The sequence below is a fragment of the Pipistrellus hanaki genome (assembly GCF_964339955.1).
Source record: "Pipistrellus hanaki genome assembly, chromosome: 8".
Classification (NCBI taxonomy): domain Eukaryota; kingdom Metazoa; phylum Chordata; class Mammalia; order Chiroptera; family Vespertilionidae; genus Pipistrellus; species Pipistrellus hanaki.
Window position 1 is genome coordinate 70,717,981 of NC_140510.1, and position 15,670 is coordinate 70,733,650.

At 50.6% G+C, this 15,670-nt stretch overlaps 1 protein-coding gene across 6 annotated transcripts in view; it reads right to left on the reverse strand.

The window, feature by feature from the left end:
• Nucleotides 1-15,670, reverse strand: part of HECW2 (HECT, C2 and WW domain containing E3 ubiquitin protein ligase 2) — a 226,022-nt gene that overhangs the window by 112,794 nt on the left and 97,558 nt on the right. For all 6 annotated transcript variants that reach the window (XR_014795809.1, XR_014795810.1, XM_084893123.1 and 3 more), the window contains 2 exons: nt 8,354-8,461; nt 3,158-3,252 (listed from right to left, as the gene is read on the reverse strand). Coding sequence is in view for 4 of the 6 variants with exons in the window: in XM_084893123.1 (XP_084749249.1) it covers nt 3,158-3,252; nt 8,354-8,461 (203 nt within the window). In the remaining 2 variants the exon portion in view is untranslated. The remainder of the gene's footprint in view (nt 1-3,157; nt 3,253-8,353; nt 8,462-15,670) is intronic.

A 15,670-nucleotide genomic window follows, 5' to 3' on the forward strand; every position in this document is an offset into this window, starting at 1 on the left:
AAAGCTTTTGAGTAAATTATCTCATGAAACCCGTCATTTATAGACCACTTGGCAGAGTCAGCCTTTCCTTCAACGTATGTACAATGAGTGCTCAACTATGGCATACTAGGAAACAAAGTTTCATAGTTTTCTAAAAACAAAACAAAAAAAACCCATCTGCAATGCTGTAAGAAACAGGAGGCAGAATATATGTTGAATAGTTGGAAAAGAGAAACCATGGTCGTTTATATCACACCTATCCATCTTTTATCTTTGGGACACTCCCCACGCTCCTTTAAAAATCTTATGCCACCAACAAATAAAACGTTCACTAACCCAAGAAAAGCTGGAAAACTCCTAAATGAGTTCCATGCAAATGCTGAAATATCCACGTCTACTTCCTGTAATCTGGTCCAAACCATTTTGTGTGGCACTTAATGGCTTCCTGGTCATGTCATTTGCAGGTTCCTCGGGTGCCATCCAGGTATCTTTTTACATTCCACCCATCAAACCAAGTCCTGACGACACCGGGCTGGCTCTCAGTGAGCATGTATGCCTCATCACACCGAGTGCCACCTTCTCTGACTCATCCCCCGACCCCACCCCCAGGCTGACCGGCGGGACAACAGCAAACCAGCCAGGCTCCCGATGGCTGCTCACTACCTCGTCCTGCTTTCACCACGCACAGTCTCGCACTGCAAAGCGGCGAGCAGCAAGGGAGCGCGGTGTACAGCTGAGATAGCCAGACCCCTCAAATGGACTCCAAGGCCCTGGGCGCTGTACCGCCCCCAAGACCCTTCCTGCGAAGAGACATTCACCCCACATGAGTTAAAGGAGACCGGAAAGACTCATTGTCTTTTAAAAACAAACTTCAAATATGTTTCCTGAAAACATATTTAAAATACTAGAAGATATTACAGAAACAAAACAAAACAAACAAAAATTGGGCCCTTGGATTCTCATTTTAAAGGTGTAATTCACTGCCCGTCAAAAGGTTAATGTGAAACAATGTTCACAGAATTCACGGATCAACCCTGTCCTTTCCCGCCACGGCGGCAAAAGGACCATCTGAAAGCATGCCCGGAGCATTCCCTGTGATCGCCCGAGACCCTAAAGCCGGGAGGAGCACTCAGGCCCTCGAGCTACGGGGCGTGAGCGATGACAAACACGCCTGCCCTCGCCGCTGGGAGGAAGGTTTTTAAATAAGCTCACTCCCTAGATTCGTTCCAGGAGAAGCCAGAAGCAACACTGTCAACCCTGGGCAGAAACAATACATGGCAGTGAGCAGGGGCAGCCCTGGCCTGTCCCTGAGGCCAAAGGATTTCCTGTGCCGGGCGTCTGAGACACACACCACCGTGTGCTCGGAGGAACCACAGGGACGTCCAAGTCCCAGCGACAGCGCGGGCACCGTGGGGTGTGCCCTGGACTCCCTGCAGAAGGATGTGTGAGCGAGAAGCAGAGGAGGGAGGCACCCAGGGACGTCTCCCGGGACTATTCCAAGGGGGCTTTGTGACTCTCAACGCCGTTTATCCGTCTCAATCACTCACAAAAGCCACAGGCCGGGTCCCCGGACGGCCCTCTCACTGGGTACAAACACGGCGCTCACCCTCACCACGCGGGCGGCACAGACACGTGGCACAGACCCAGCCGCCCCACGCTGGGTCAGGGAACTCCTGGCCACCCGTCCTAGGAGTCACCCTGGGAACCACAGCGTTCTATTCTGACCGCAAGCGCTGTATCGGCGAAGCGGTTAACGTGCTCTGAGGCAAATTAATTATCTCCAAACGAGGCCCGGGACAAGACAGAGTAATCTCAACGCAGAGATCAATGGGATGAGATCAATGTTCCCCCCGGGGTGAACTCCCGCTGCCTTCAGGGATAGTGGATCGTTGAAACCGCTCAAGTCTAAACGAGATGAATGAAAATTCTGAGTTCAGAAAAACCGTGTTTGGAAGCTATTGTCTAATTTCACACGCAGTTGATTTTTTTCAAAGGTTTTATGGCAAACAGGGCCACGTGTCTGGCTTTGCGGTGTTTCTCTTTGGAATATTCATTAAAGCATGTGCAGTGCCCGCTGTGTGACACGGCAGAGGTTGAGGCCAACCACTGTTGCTCTCCTGTGGACTTCCAAGGCTTATCTAGGAAATGTGGGGGATCCTTTTCAACGAGGGTCCTAGGCTCTCAACCTGTGGGTCACGACCCGTAGAGCCTAAGACCATCGGAAAACACAGATAATTACATTACGACTCATTAACAGCAGCAATGAAGTAGCAATGACAATAATGTTATGGTTGGGGGGTCTCCACACCATGAGGAACTCTCTTAAAGTGCCACGGGTTTAGGACGGTTGAGAAGCACTGCCCTAAACTCTCTAAGTCCAATCACCCGGGTGCAATATGAGGCTGTGAGATTCGAAGGTTGGTGGATGGAGTGAAAAATCAGGACCCTGAGAAAAGGAGTCCCCTGGGAAGTACCAGGTTGGAAATGGACAGACGACTTTCCCTTCAAGGTCCAACAAAACCCATGGTGCCCTCCCAAACTAAATTAAACACCTCTTTCTCCTTCCGAGGGCCCGGGTTCGTGGCTGGCCGCCTCGGACTGGCCACGTCGCACAAGGCTCTGTGTGGTCTCTGGAGGCACTGAAGAGGGACCCAGCACTGAGACGCTCTCCCACTCCCTCTCCCCCACTCCCTTTGGGGGAAAGCTCACTGGTCCGCAGGCAGAATCACACCCTCTCCACCATGACTGTTCTCCCTTTGATCACTGAGCTCCTGCAAATTAAATTCACCTTCAGATGCGACCTTACCATTTCTCACCGACACAGTGAAGTCTGGAACCCCTTCCACGGGGGAGCACTCATAACCTGCTTCATGGGGAGCGGGCTAGGGCTACACAGACCTGCTCTCCATCAAACCGTATTCCCCGCAGGTTAGAATTGTGGAGGCAGCCCAGCCAGACTGTGTGAGATCTCCTTCCCTAAAGCGGGGCCCCCAGGGCCCTGTGTTTCCTTCTCATGGTACCCCATAAGCAACCAGAAATAGAAGGTGAGGCCCCGGAACCCCCGCCCACCCCAGGGACCACCCACCTGCGGACCGCCCACCCCTGGGGACCGCCCACCCCGGGGACCGCCCACCCCATGGGACCGCCCACCACCCGGGACGCAGTGCAGAGGACTCACCATCACAGCGGGGTTCCTGACAGTGATGCAGGGCGTGGTGGCTCGCAGGGCCCCGCTGATGCCGTGGTAGTACTTGAAGCAGATTTTTATCTCCGCTGCAGAGGGATAGGAGAAAAACAACCATTCAAACAGGAGGTACGTGCGCGCTGGGAGCTCACTGAGGCCACTGCCACCCCACCTCTCAGAAGGCCTGCTCCCGAGTCTCTGATTGACCCTCCTTTCCCAAGCAGAGGCAAGGGACTGGCTGTACCACTTCCTACTGGTCTCAGATGCTTCTCTGGACCGTTATACGAACACCCTCAAACGTGTTCGAAGATAATGGGCCACTGTGTGGAGACCAGGCTAAGACTGGCTGCCCTGCGTGGAGGTGTCTCTCTGGTCTCGGGGCTCCTTCGCTTCACACCCACTCTGGGGGGCAGAAGGCCTGTCCCCAGGCCGCAGATGGGGTGTGGGGGCGTGCTGACGGTCAAACAGGAAATGACAGAGTCAGGACGCAAGCCACCCTTAGATATCAAAGCCTTCATTCTGAACCCCCTACAATACAGACAGACTGCAGCTGCCCATGAACACAGAAAGCAGGTTAACACATATGAAAAAATACTGTCTTAGACTACGCAGTGCTCAGGCCTGGGAACCTGATTGTTTTAAAATTCCAAGTGATCTAAATGCAGCTACGAGACAGGGATCAAATTTAGTAACCCCCGGTACAGACACTCCTGGCATGTGGACAGACAGATAATGCAGAAGCAGATGTATGTGGAGGTCTCTGTCCACAGGTTACGTGTTTATATATATGACACAGGTAGGCAGCATGTATGTATTTCATATGTGTGAAATTTGAAACTTGATAAAGAGCAATACCAATGTCACTTACTGATTTTGGAAAGGAACAGTTTCAGAGCTCGTGCAGTCAGAATGCATCACAGGTATAGCTGGCACAGACACCGGGCTGTTCCTGTGTGCAGAGCGCCTGAGCCACCGCAAGATGCCTGGTTCCCTGGGTGTCCTCCGATACAGGCAGGGATGCTGACGGGCAGCCCTTCGACCAGGTTGCCTACAGGAGTGGCTTCCTCCCCTGAACCCCCTGAATCACTGAGGGGGGGGGGGGCACTGGACGGGTTTTCCCAAGGAAGCTCACCTCCCACAGACCCTCCCGGCTGCACCCAATGACCTCCACAGAGGAGGTGGCTCACTTGTTTTAAGAGAAAAAAAAAAAAAAAAAAACACAACTAAAGCAAAACCCTCTTTTAGGAATTTATATTATTGCACGTTTCCTATCCATGATGAAATACAAAAAAAAAAAAAAAAAAAAAAAAGGCAGTCTTGCCATGAGGTACAATACTGGGTCTTTCCACCACTAACGTTAATCCCTGTGATGATTCAAAATGTAGCGAGCACTGCCAAGCAGAAGACGGTCACCGTGTTCCCATGACAGACAGGCCCCGCCCCGCCAGGCAGGGCAGAGAATCCAAGGAAGGCGACTGGTCTAGCAGGGGATGGAGTGTGGAGGTGACAGTCACAGGCCTGACAGAGCACAGGAGACAGACGCTAAAAGGGAGGATGGCGGGGGGAAGGCTGGATGCCGTGGTAGTACTCGAAGCAGATTTTTACATTATGACTCATAGAGACCAGTGAGGACACCAGGATCAGAAAGGCTCACAGACACACTGTGGGGACCGAAACCTGCAGGAGAGAAAACCTAAGCGATGAGAAGGTGGGGAACAAGGAGTGGCCGAGGCAGGAACGTTGAGCTGCTGGCTTTGAGGACCGACCTGCATGGGAATCCCAGCCTCATTCTCACTGCCCTCCTCGGAACACGCCGGGGTGACTGTCCCGAGCACCGACACGGGCTCTGATTATTCCCCAACTGTAACAGCTGCGTTCCTCTCCCACCCGCTGTCTCCTGAGACCAACAGCACGTCTTTGGCAAGAGCAGGGCTAAGCACAGTGCACAGGCCCACCAAAGCCGGGCAAGCTTGGTGGTGGGCACTGGGTTCTGAGGGCAGGAGCTCTCAGCGTCAGCTCTTACGCTGGAGATCAGACTCCGAATCCACCAGACCTCCATGACCAAGTCAACGGGGAGAGGCCAGCCCACCAACCATCCACAGCCCCTTCCTCCAGTCAGCCCAGCCTGATCGTCCCAATTGGGTTGGGCCAACAGGACCCGACTTGTGCACGAATTCGTGCACTGGGCCCCTAGTAGTCTATAAAAGACTATAGAAACAGACATTCTGGCATGTCTGACCCAAGACAACTTTTGAAACCTCTTAACATTTCAAAACTCAAGAATGCACACGGCCCAGGTGAGCAATCCCGTTTCTGCAAGCATCGGCTCATTTGAGGAATGTTTCACAGTCTGACGACATGTGCAGAGGGAAGTTCCTCCTCTCCAATGCCTAGCAAGATCGTCTACCCCAAATTCACCAGTCTGTGTCCTCCAAACTCAACCAGGCAGGTCCCAAAACAATATGCCCGCCTCCTGCCTCCTGGAGGGGTTTATCCAGACAAACCGAAGCCGTCTTTACATTCGGAAATAGCTCAATGGGAAAATCTAGGTTTTGCCATGAATTTAGGTCAATTTTTTGGAGATTTTTACTTTGCCTGGACTTCTGAATAGCTAAAGATAAAAATGTTCTGTCTGAAGATGAAAGCAAATGTTTTTTCTGTGTCATGAAGTTTTCAAGCTCAAAGGTTGAAAATATAAAAACTGTCGAACATACTCAGCCACCTCCTGATTGAAAAAGAAATGTATAATCTCACCATAGGGTTATGTGTTTCTTGATTTTTAGAGAGAGAAAAGGGGTAGGGGAGGAGAAAGCAAGAGAGAGAGAGAGATCTAAGTACTAGCAGGGTAAAGAAAAACCTTCTTTGAGAGAGAGATTTACTATCGCCTAATCAGCCAGGATGTCCCGAACCTCTACCACTTTGGAAGGGATAAAGAAAATCAACCACACAAACTGAGACAGTCTTGTCCACTGGCTGTTGTGTTTCACACACACACGTGATGCTGACTTCTTCTCAATGCACCAAGGTATTTATCTCAGAACAACCCACAGTGTGAATCGGCAGGTGCCACCCAGGGCCATCACCCCCCGCAGCCTTCCGCACTTGGGAGCCAACACGAAGGTTGTTTTACCATTTCCCCTGAAGTTCAGTTGGTGCTATTTCTCAGCCAGCTCAGCCTCTCAAACCCTGGGATCCTCCCAAAGGAAGAATCACGTTGAGAGGAAGCTTGGCTAGTTCTCGCCCCATGTTTCCCCATATCGTTTTATCACTTACTTTTCCGACCACTTAGGCAGTAATGCCAGCTGGGCCAAGGGTGGGAAGTGAAGTAGAAAGAGGCAAGCAAAAGCACCCATGACATCACCCCCCAGAAACAACCTCTCATTCACGTCTGGCAAACATACCCTTCGGGCTTTCCCATCTGCCATGATTTCAGCTGGGGCTGTGCTGTGTGTATCTGCCTTTTCCTCTCACTTATATCGTGAGCATTTCCCCTTAAAATTACATTCCACTCAAGATTTAAGGAGAGAATCTAGCCAGAAATTAAACTGAAAAGAAGGCGTTGCTTAGGGCTCAGAAATGGGGTTAGAGAAAGCTCTAGAATGCTGACCTCCAGGTGAAAATGTGGAAGAAATAATCTGATGGCAATTCAAAGTAATAGCTGCTAATCTTTTAAAACAACTTGTTATAGTGCAGTAGTTTTATATGCTTTAACTAGAGGCCCGATGCAAGAAGATTCTGCCAAGAATGGGCCTTCCTTCCCCTGGCTGCCGGCACGGCCTTTGCTTCGAACCAGAGCCTCCTTTCCACCTTCCCACGCTGCCCAGAGGCCCTGAGTGGCTGGGGCAGTGCGGAATGCCATGGCGATGACGCAGGTGTCCCGCCCTGCGCCCAGCCACTAGGCGCCTGCATATGAAAATTAACATGCTATCTTTGTTGGGTTAATTTGCATACTCACTCCTGATTGCCTGGTGGGCATCGCAAAGGTACGGTCAATTTGCATATTTTTCTTTTATTATTAGTGTAGATAATGTGCCTACATCAAGTTGCTTCTCGATCAAACCTTACTTTATATTTTAAGGTGTAGTAAGTACCCTCCTTTGTATAGCATCCCCACACTCTCTTGGATTAAACACCCTGCGTATGGAAGATTTAAATGTTACACAGAGATAAATAACTTGGAAAATGTTTAGAGCCATTTTATCTGCAGTAAGGAAAAATTCCGTTAAGTGTAGGCATTAACCTGGAGCAACCAGTAAATCATTTGCTTACAGGAGTATCCAGCTACTCCACAAAATCGTACTTACTATGTTTGCAATAATATTAGTGGAAAGTATAAATACTCCCCCTCATCCAAAATAAGAAGGAATGACATATGTCTGTGAATCACGTGTGCTATGTAATCACGTGTGCATTTGCATGTACAAATGAATATAACATCAGATAACTGGGGCATGGTTGAATTACCTGCAGGATTCCTAGTAAACAGACATCTATAGCAGTCTGACTATCTGACCCACATTTGTTAAAAACCCAGGACCCAAAGGCAAAAGTTATATTCTGCCGCTGGGAAAAATAATAGCAGAGCTAGCAAATAAAAATTTTTAATTAAGCTAAATTCTTACATTTAAACCTTGAAGTGTTTTTCCTGCTCTCTAAAACTAGTATCAATCATTAAATATGAATTACAAATGTAGATGCAAAGGTATACAAAAATGTGTGAAGTATTAAAATAGCCACACATAATTTATACTAGAGGCCTGATGCACAAAGATCTGTGTAAGAACAGGCCTTCCTTCCCTAGCTTCCAGCACCGCCTTTGCTTCCGCCTTTGGTCTGGCCCAGAGCCGCTTTTCCGCCTCTCGCCTTGTCACATCCATTTGCATATTCCCTCCTTATGGTCTGTGGGTACCACCATCTTTGTCGCAGAGTTACCGTCAATTTCCATATCCCATCTTTATTAGATAGGATATCATATGTTCATACAATACACACACACTCTTCAAAATATGTGAACGTTCTCTAATGAGTATTTTCTAAAATAACACATTTTCCAATTTGGAGTTATATGGTACAAGTGTATGTAAATCAGAGCCGAAAGCATTTTAAAGAGCACTCAGAAAAGACCCATAGATCCCTGCACACGCAGGCAGCGTCGCATCACAAACATCCGTTGCGCACGTGGCCACTTACGTTCCATGAAGTAGGGCCCCGGCTCAATCCTCCACACGAGCTGGCCTTTCTGGGTGCCGGTCACACCCCTGTTTTTAGAATCCCAGAAGTTGGCTGGAGAATTCTCATCTGGAAAAAAAAAACAGAGAAACACCGTTCAGCTTCATGACTGCCTCTCTGTCCTTCCTCAGCTCCAAGACCAATACAAGTCCTCAGAGAGAAGATGCATGGGAAATACCCATGAGCACTAGCACGAGTGACAACTCCCAGAGGTTACTGTGCTGAACATCTACGCTTGCATTTTATGGGGGACGTGGGGAGGGAGGGAGTGGGAAGACACTGGCATCGCTGGGCTTGGCCAACAGCAAGACTGCGGAGAGCGAAGGGCACAGCAGAGCCGGGGCCGAGCTGATGTGTGGGAAAGGGGCTGAGCCTACCAACAGATCCTTCGTGGAAGGAGGAAGATGCTTTCTGTGAAGTCCAAGAAGCAGCCACTGTCTGTTCCAGCCACAGAGAGATATAACCCGCTCAGGGCCTCCCCTCCACACCCGAACACACACCAGAACCTGACCACCCACCACGGATGCAGCCGCAGCCCCATCCCTCCCAGGTGCCAGGCCATGGCCTAACGCTGGCCAGGAGAGAGGGCCCGGCCTCCTCGGAGCAGACACCGCCCCTGCCATCCGCTGAGCGGCTTCCATGCCCACGAAGCCACACCCCCGTCCACGGAGCCCCCCCCTCCGCCCACGGAGCCACGCCCCCGCCCACGGAGCCCCCCCCCCGCCCACGGAGCCCCGCCTCCGCCCACGGAGCCCCGCCTCCGCCCACGGAGCCCCACCTCTGTCCACAGCCACAGTGCGCCTGTGAACCCTACTTCTCTCTCCGAATCCCTCATAGCTGGGGAGGCACGGGGTCTCACTCCAGCCGGTGGGATGAGCCTGGAGGCCTCCCGGGCGGGACTGCTGGAAAAGCTATCATTGTTGTCATGCATTAAAGGACAGGAACCTGAATCTCAGCACACACCCCAACCAGGCGGTGTGACTCAGGTGCCACGTACACCGCCCGTGGGAAACTCATAGGAGCGATTACGGCAAAGCCCCGGACTACGGGCCTCCCTTGTCCTTTTCACCTGTTGGCGTGTCCCTTCCTTCCTTCTTTCCCTCAGTCCAAAGGCATGTGCGGAGGGCCTACCTGGAGGCCACAGACACCCATTTCCTGCCATGAAGAGCGGGCAGTGCAGGAGACGGGCACAGGAGTGCGAGGCCATGTGGAGAGCAGCAGGACAGGGGTGCACCGACTTCGGGATGCGGGGAAGGGGACAGAGGGGGGTGGCCAGTGCTCCCGGGGGCCGTGCACAGTCCCCACGGCTCTGGGTCCATCCGAGGGCAGTGTCTGTGGGAGATGCAGACGGAGGTATCCTTTGGGGGAGTACACGTTTAAGACGGCCATTAAGGTGTCCCCTCTGTTCCTTTGCTTCACTGTTCCTGAAGATGTGTTGCTTCACCCCATAGGGTTCTTTTCTGGGGAGGAAGATGGGGCTTGTGGGCGGTCATCAGAAGCAGCACGCACGTGGCCATGCTGAGAGCTGAATTCGGCAGCGGAAGCGTCTGCCATTGCCTGGGCTCCGGGACAGAGCGCCCTGCAGCCCTGGAGAAGTAGGGCTCATTCAATTATCCTATCATCAGTGACTGTTTAAGAAGCTCAGTGAATTCTTTTTCTTTTTTTTTTAATTTTTTAAAAATATATTTTACTGATTTTTTACAGAGAGGAAGGGAGAGAGACAGATAGAGAGCTAGAAACATCGATGAGAGAGAAACATCGACCAGCTGCCTCTAGCACACCCGCTACCAGGGATGTGCTCGCAACCAACGTACATGCCCTTGACCGGAATCGAACCTGGGACCTTTCAGTCCACAGACTGACGCTCTACCACTGAGCCAAACCGGTTTCGGCAAATTCTTTTTTTTAAAATGCCACAAAAGCTAAGATAATGTAAACATAAAGTTTTTTATGTTTTTTTTTCCAAAACGCCCATAATATTTTATACACAAAAATCAGTGTGAAATTTTTCTTTTAAAAAAAAGTCACCTTCTCCTGTATGTGGTTTTTTGATTCACAAAAATGTTCAGGAATTGGCTTTTAAGATACTAAAAGAATATACAGGAGACAGGACCAGACATGTCAAAGATATCCAAACATAATTTGGATTTGGAAATGATTCAGTCTCTCTCTTAGTATTTCCCAAAGCTCCATACAGCACTGGGGATAAAATAGGACAAAAATAAAACATTCAAAGCCCTCACTCCTCTATCAGGGGAGTTGAGAAAAGGTGAGGACTCTTAGGAAAAAGATGCCATGAGACTGACTGTGTCAGAGAATTAAAAAATGATAATAATGCTGACAGCTTTTGCTTTAAAATAATCCATCCCTACATTTTCTCCAAAAAATAGCATACATATCTAAATTGATTTTAAATTACCTTTCGGATACATGCTGAGTATCCCCATGTCCTGAGATTGGATCATAAAGGGGCCTGGCTTCATTCCGGCTACACGCAGACATCAGATGCCCTGTCTGGGACGTGGGGTTGGGAGACTGATATTGAGCAATAATCATTTGAATCAAAATGATCACTCCAGACCCGGGCCAAGTACGTGCCTTCACAGAGACCACGTGACTGGTAAAACTTAGCTAAATGCACCCGCACGTACGAGGCAGGTTGTGGAACCCCACTGCAGTATGAGAAGAAAACCCTGATAATGACTCAGAGATGTGGAGGACATGGTGAGGAGGGGTGAGTCTTTACCAGCGAAGGCACCAAACAGAGCACCAGCCTTAGTCCGAGCTATGAGAATCATAAGTGAACTTCCAGACGGAGGGGAACACGTGGCATTCGTGTTTAACCCAACCTCCCTAGACGTGCAATTCCGTACACAGAAGCCCCCTCTGGATGGAAGAAAGAAAGAGTGTGCATGACAGGCATGCTTGCAGGTTACCACGATGACACCAGGGGCCCCCCACCCCAACCCCCTCGGAGAAGGCACCCATGGGTGACGACAGCTTTGGAACCACCTGCATGGTACGTTTCCTATTGACACCAGGAGAGTTAGATGATTATAATGTGCCAGAGACACCAGCCCATTACAGGACAGATCTGCAAGTCTGGCCTTGGGGACAGCTGACCCCTGCCACAATTCACCACCCCTAGAAGCCAAAGCCTCACACTCTTCCGCTAGGTACTTCTCTACCGCGTACTGCCCTTTGTTCAAATGGTGTATGAGCTCCTGAGACCAAGCACATCTCGGAGTCTTCATGCCCATGAAGGTTTCCATGCACACAGAAATAAAACATGTGCAGCGGAAGAGATGTGTATGCCTCTCCTCCTGTTGATCTGTCCTTGGTCAGTCTGATGGGCAGGCCCAGTCACCGAACCTAGGAGGATAGAGGAAAGGTGCTTTTTCTCCCTCCACTTAATCCTCAAACATGTGGTCAAGGATAGCCAGCATTTGGTAGCTTGGTAAACACCTTGGCACAAGATCCAATATTAGGCCCATCAATAATCTATAATAATAAAAGCATAATATCCTCATTGGACTGGACACGCCGGCACGCTGCCCTCCTGGGCCACAGCGAAGAGCCAGACGACATTCTGCCTGCTGTGGAGAGTCACTGAAGCACTGAGAGCAGGGAGGGACATGATCTGCACTTTTTTTTTTTTTTTTTTTAATCCTGCTTGCCCTAACTGGTTTGGCTCAGTGGATGGAGCATCAGTCTGCGGACTGAAGGGTCCTGGATTCGATTCCAGTCAAGGGCATGTACCTTGGTTGCGGGCACATTCCCAAAAGGAGGTGTGCAGGAGGCAGCTGATCGATGTTTCTCTCTTATTGATGTTTCTAACTATCCTTCTCCCTTCCTCTCTGTAAAAAAAAAAAAATCCATAAAATATATTTTTTTAAAAATCCTTCTGGCTGCTGCCTGCAGAGCGCCGCACTGCCCAAGGACAAGAGAGGATGGCCCAGTGCCTCGTGCCCAGGCCCAGCACCCCGTGTGGGAGCGCCACCTAAACATGACCCTCCCCGGCCCCATCTCTCCTGTGCAGACGGAGCTGGGCAGCTATAAATAGCCGCTCCTGGTGCACGAGGCTGCGCACCAGGTCCAGACGCTGCAGCCCGGTGACCCGGGAGGTGACTCCTCCCCGCTGCGCTCCCTCCAATCAAACCTCCGTCCTGCAACTGCACGCGAAGTCCTCCAGGCTCTTCGCCTCCCGCCCTCTACGCAAACAGCTCCTGCAAGTCCAACCTTCCCACACTCAGCCTCGACCAGTCACTTATAACTCCACAAAGCACTCCATGTAACATGAGTGCCCAGTGCACGGATTTGTGCACATTGAAAGGGAAATAATTAGAGGAAATATTATAGTATTGCTATTTGGCCTTTCTCCCTCAGGGCCTGGGAGCCAGGCGGCGCTGGGCACCATCTGCAGGGTGATTGCCCCCCCCCGCCACTCGCACCTGCCTTGGCCTGGCACTACCTGCTCACCTGCTCCACCATCCAGAATGGTCCCACTCTCATCAGGGCCCATCAGAGCTGCCAGCACCTCCACTGCCGCCCACTGCAAACGCCTTGTCATGAACACCCACCATGTTCTGTGCCGCCCCTGGTGGTCAGCACATGTCATAGCGAGCAGTCAAACTCCCAGTGGAACCACTGCCCAAGCGGACAATTTGCATACTAGGCTATTATTCTCTGGCTATCAGTTCACACACACCCCTCTGCATCGAGAGCAGGAGCTTCTGGTTTTGAGGGACACATCCTTTATTCCAGGTGCCATGCAGGAAGGACACCCCCTGGGAATGACACTGCCAGGCTGTCTGCAAGGGGCTGTAGGGTCCCAGAACTTTAAGACACAGCAGACCTGAGTTCAGACTTTACTTCTACCATTTGCTGCATTTATGACCTTGGACAAGGCCTTACCCTGCATAGACTCCATTTCCTTCTTCTGGGAAATGATGCCAGCTCCCAGCTCGGGAAGCTGAGGAGTCCATGGCACAGCATGGAAGCTGGTGCATATTAGGAGCTCAGCAAGTGGACTTTTTAAAATTTTCCATTCGTTTCATCCTTCTATCTGTTTACTTTTCATCTATGTTTACCTAGAGGCCCAGTGCACGAAATTTGTACAAGGAGGGGGCTTTCCTCAGCCCGGCCTGCACCCTCTCCAATCTGGGACCCCACAGGGATCAGGCCTAAACCTGCAGCTGGACATCCCTCTTGCAATCTGGAATGACTGGCTCCTAACCACTCACCTGCCTGATCGCCCCAAACCCCTCTGCCTGCCTGCCTGCTGGCCTGATCGCCCCTACCTTGCCCCCCTGCATGCCTGATCACCCCTAACCTCTCTGCCTGCCGGCCTGATCACCCCCAACTGCCCTCCCCGCCTGGCCTGATCACCCCTAACCACTTCTGACTCAGCCCTGTCACCATGGCTTTGTCTGAGGACATCAGGAAGATCTCCTGGAAGGTCTCCTGGTCTTATTAGCATATTACCCTTTTATTAGTATAGATACTCAAAAGTACAGTTCCTCAACTTCACTTTGTTCGTTTTTATGTTCTAAACGTATTTGTTTTAAGTAAATGTATTTTATTTTAACTTCTCATACATATACATAAGACAAAACAAAAGCATGCTTATTTGTGTGTTTTTGCAGCCTCCTTTCGTAAGCGAAGGATGTCAGATGGCTGGCAACACAAGTGCAGGCCATTCACACAGGGACAGTCACTATGGCCTTACAGCGTCTCAACACACCCAGGCCTCGGAGGGGACAGTGCTCAGAGCCTACCGTCCGCCAGCCAGCCTTAAGCCTGGCTTCCTCCAGCCTCAGGCCGAGGCATCTTCCATCCTGCCACACGGAAACTGGGACTTGGAACAGAGTGTCTAACTGGGGACACTCTCAGCGCCGTGTGTGTGTGTGAGTGTGCGTGTGTGTGAGTATGTGAGTATGTGTGTGAGTGTGCGTGTATGTGTGTGAGTGTGAGTGTGTGTGTATGTATGTGTGTGAGAGTGTGTGTGTGTGTGTGTGTGTGTGTGTGTGTGAGTGTGTGTGTGTGTGTGTGTGTGTGTGTAAAAGCTGCCAGGAATGACAAAGCTCTGATCACATAGCCTGCTTCCTTTCCTCTCATTATTTGTTTTAAATACCATGCATGCCCTAAGCTCTCGCCCGAAGATAATCCCTTTTAATGCCAGGGGGTGTTTAAAAGCAGCCTCCGCATCCTACAGGATGTGACCAGTACACTGACAGGACCACGGGGGATCCCGAGAAATGCAAAGCCACCCTCGAACCTCACGTTCAGCACGAGAAGTCCTCCGGTTAGGGTGCATGCCGGCCTGGGTCTTCCTGAGCTCATCCCATACAGACAGCTGCCGTCGCTAAGTGGGAGCTAATCCACAGGTCTGACAACAGGAGCCTGTGGGAGCAAGCCTTCTGGAACGTTGGCTGCTCCTAACCCTAAAGAATCATTTTTGCAGAATTGGCTGCTCCCTGTGGGTCCCTCCCCAAAGTGACTTCATCAGAAGACGAATGACCTTCTCGGAGGTCGGACGGCTCAACTGAATCTTTACTAAATCATCGACGTATTTTTTCATTAAAGTGAGCATGCGCCCATGTTGCCCCCGGAGGTGCCACTGACTTTCTGGTCGGTAATTCTCCATAAGGGTGTGTTCAGTGCATGATAGGAAGGTTGGCATCCCTGGCTCTCGGGAACTAAATGCCAGCTGCATCCCATTGGACAATAAAACAAATAACATCCCCTCCCCCTTGAGAACCAACGATGGGCATTTTATAGCCATCTGAAACACCAGCTAGTAAAGGATCAGAATAGAACTGAAATGCTGTCCTGCGATCATTCCTGTGTTCAAAGCGGGTCTAGAAGGCCTAGGACAGCCAGCGGGGCCAGTCTGCCACAGGGCCGCCAGAAAACCTTCTTTCAGAGGCACGGTTTTATCCTCAGGTTCAAGCGTTACTGTAAGATCGTCACTAAATCAATCAGCGTCCACCACCTGACTCTCCATGAATACTTGTCCATATAAATATTACCTCACAAATAAACTCCTCCTAGCACCTCATTCCCTGAGGAAAGGGCTTTAAAGTCCACCCAGAGTATTATTCCTGTGGCACATCACCCGCCATGCCATCTATTTAGACTCAATCAAATGCCTTTCAGAAGCATTCTGGTAAAACCTTGGCTTACCCTCCCAGCGAAGTGACTCACGGAGAACCAGCAGGACTCCAGAAGCTCACACGAGCGGACGGAGTATTTGTTTGTACAAGTTTTAGCAGCTGA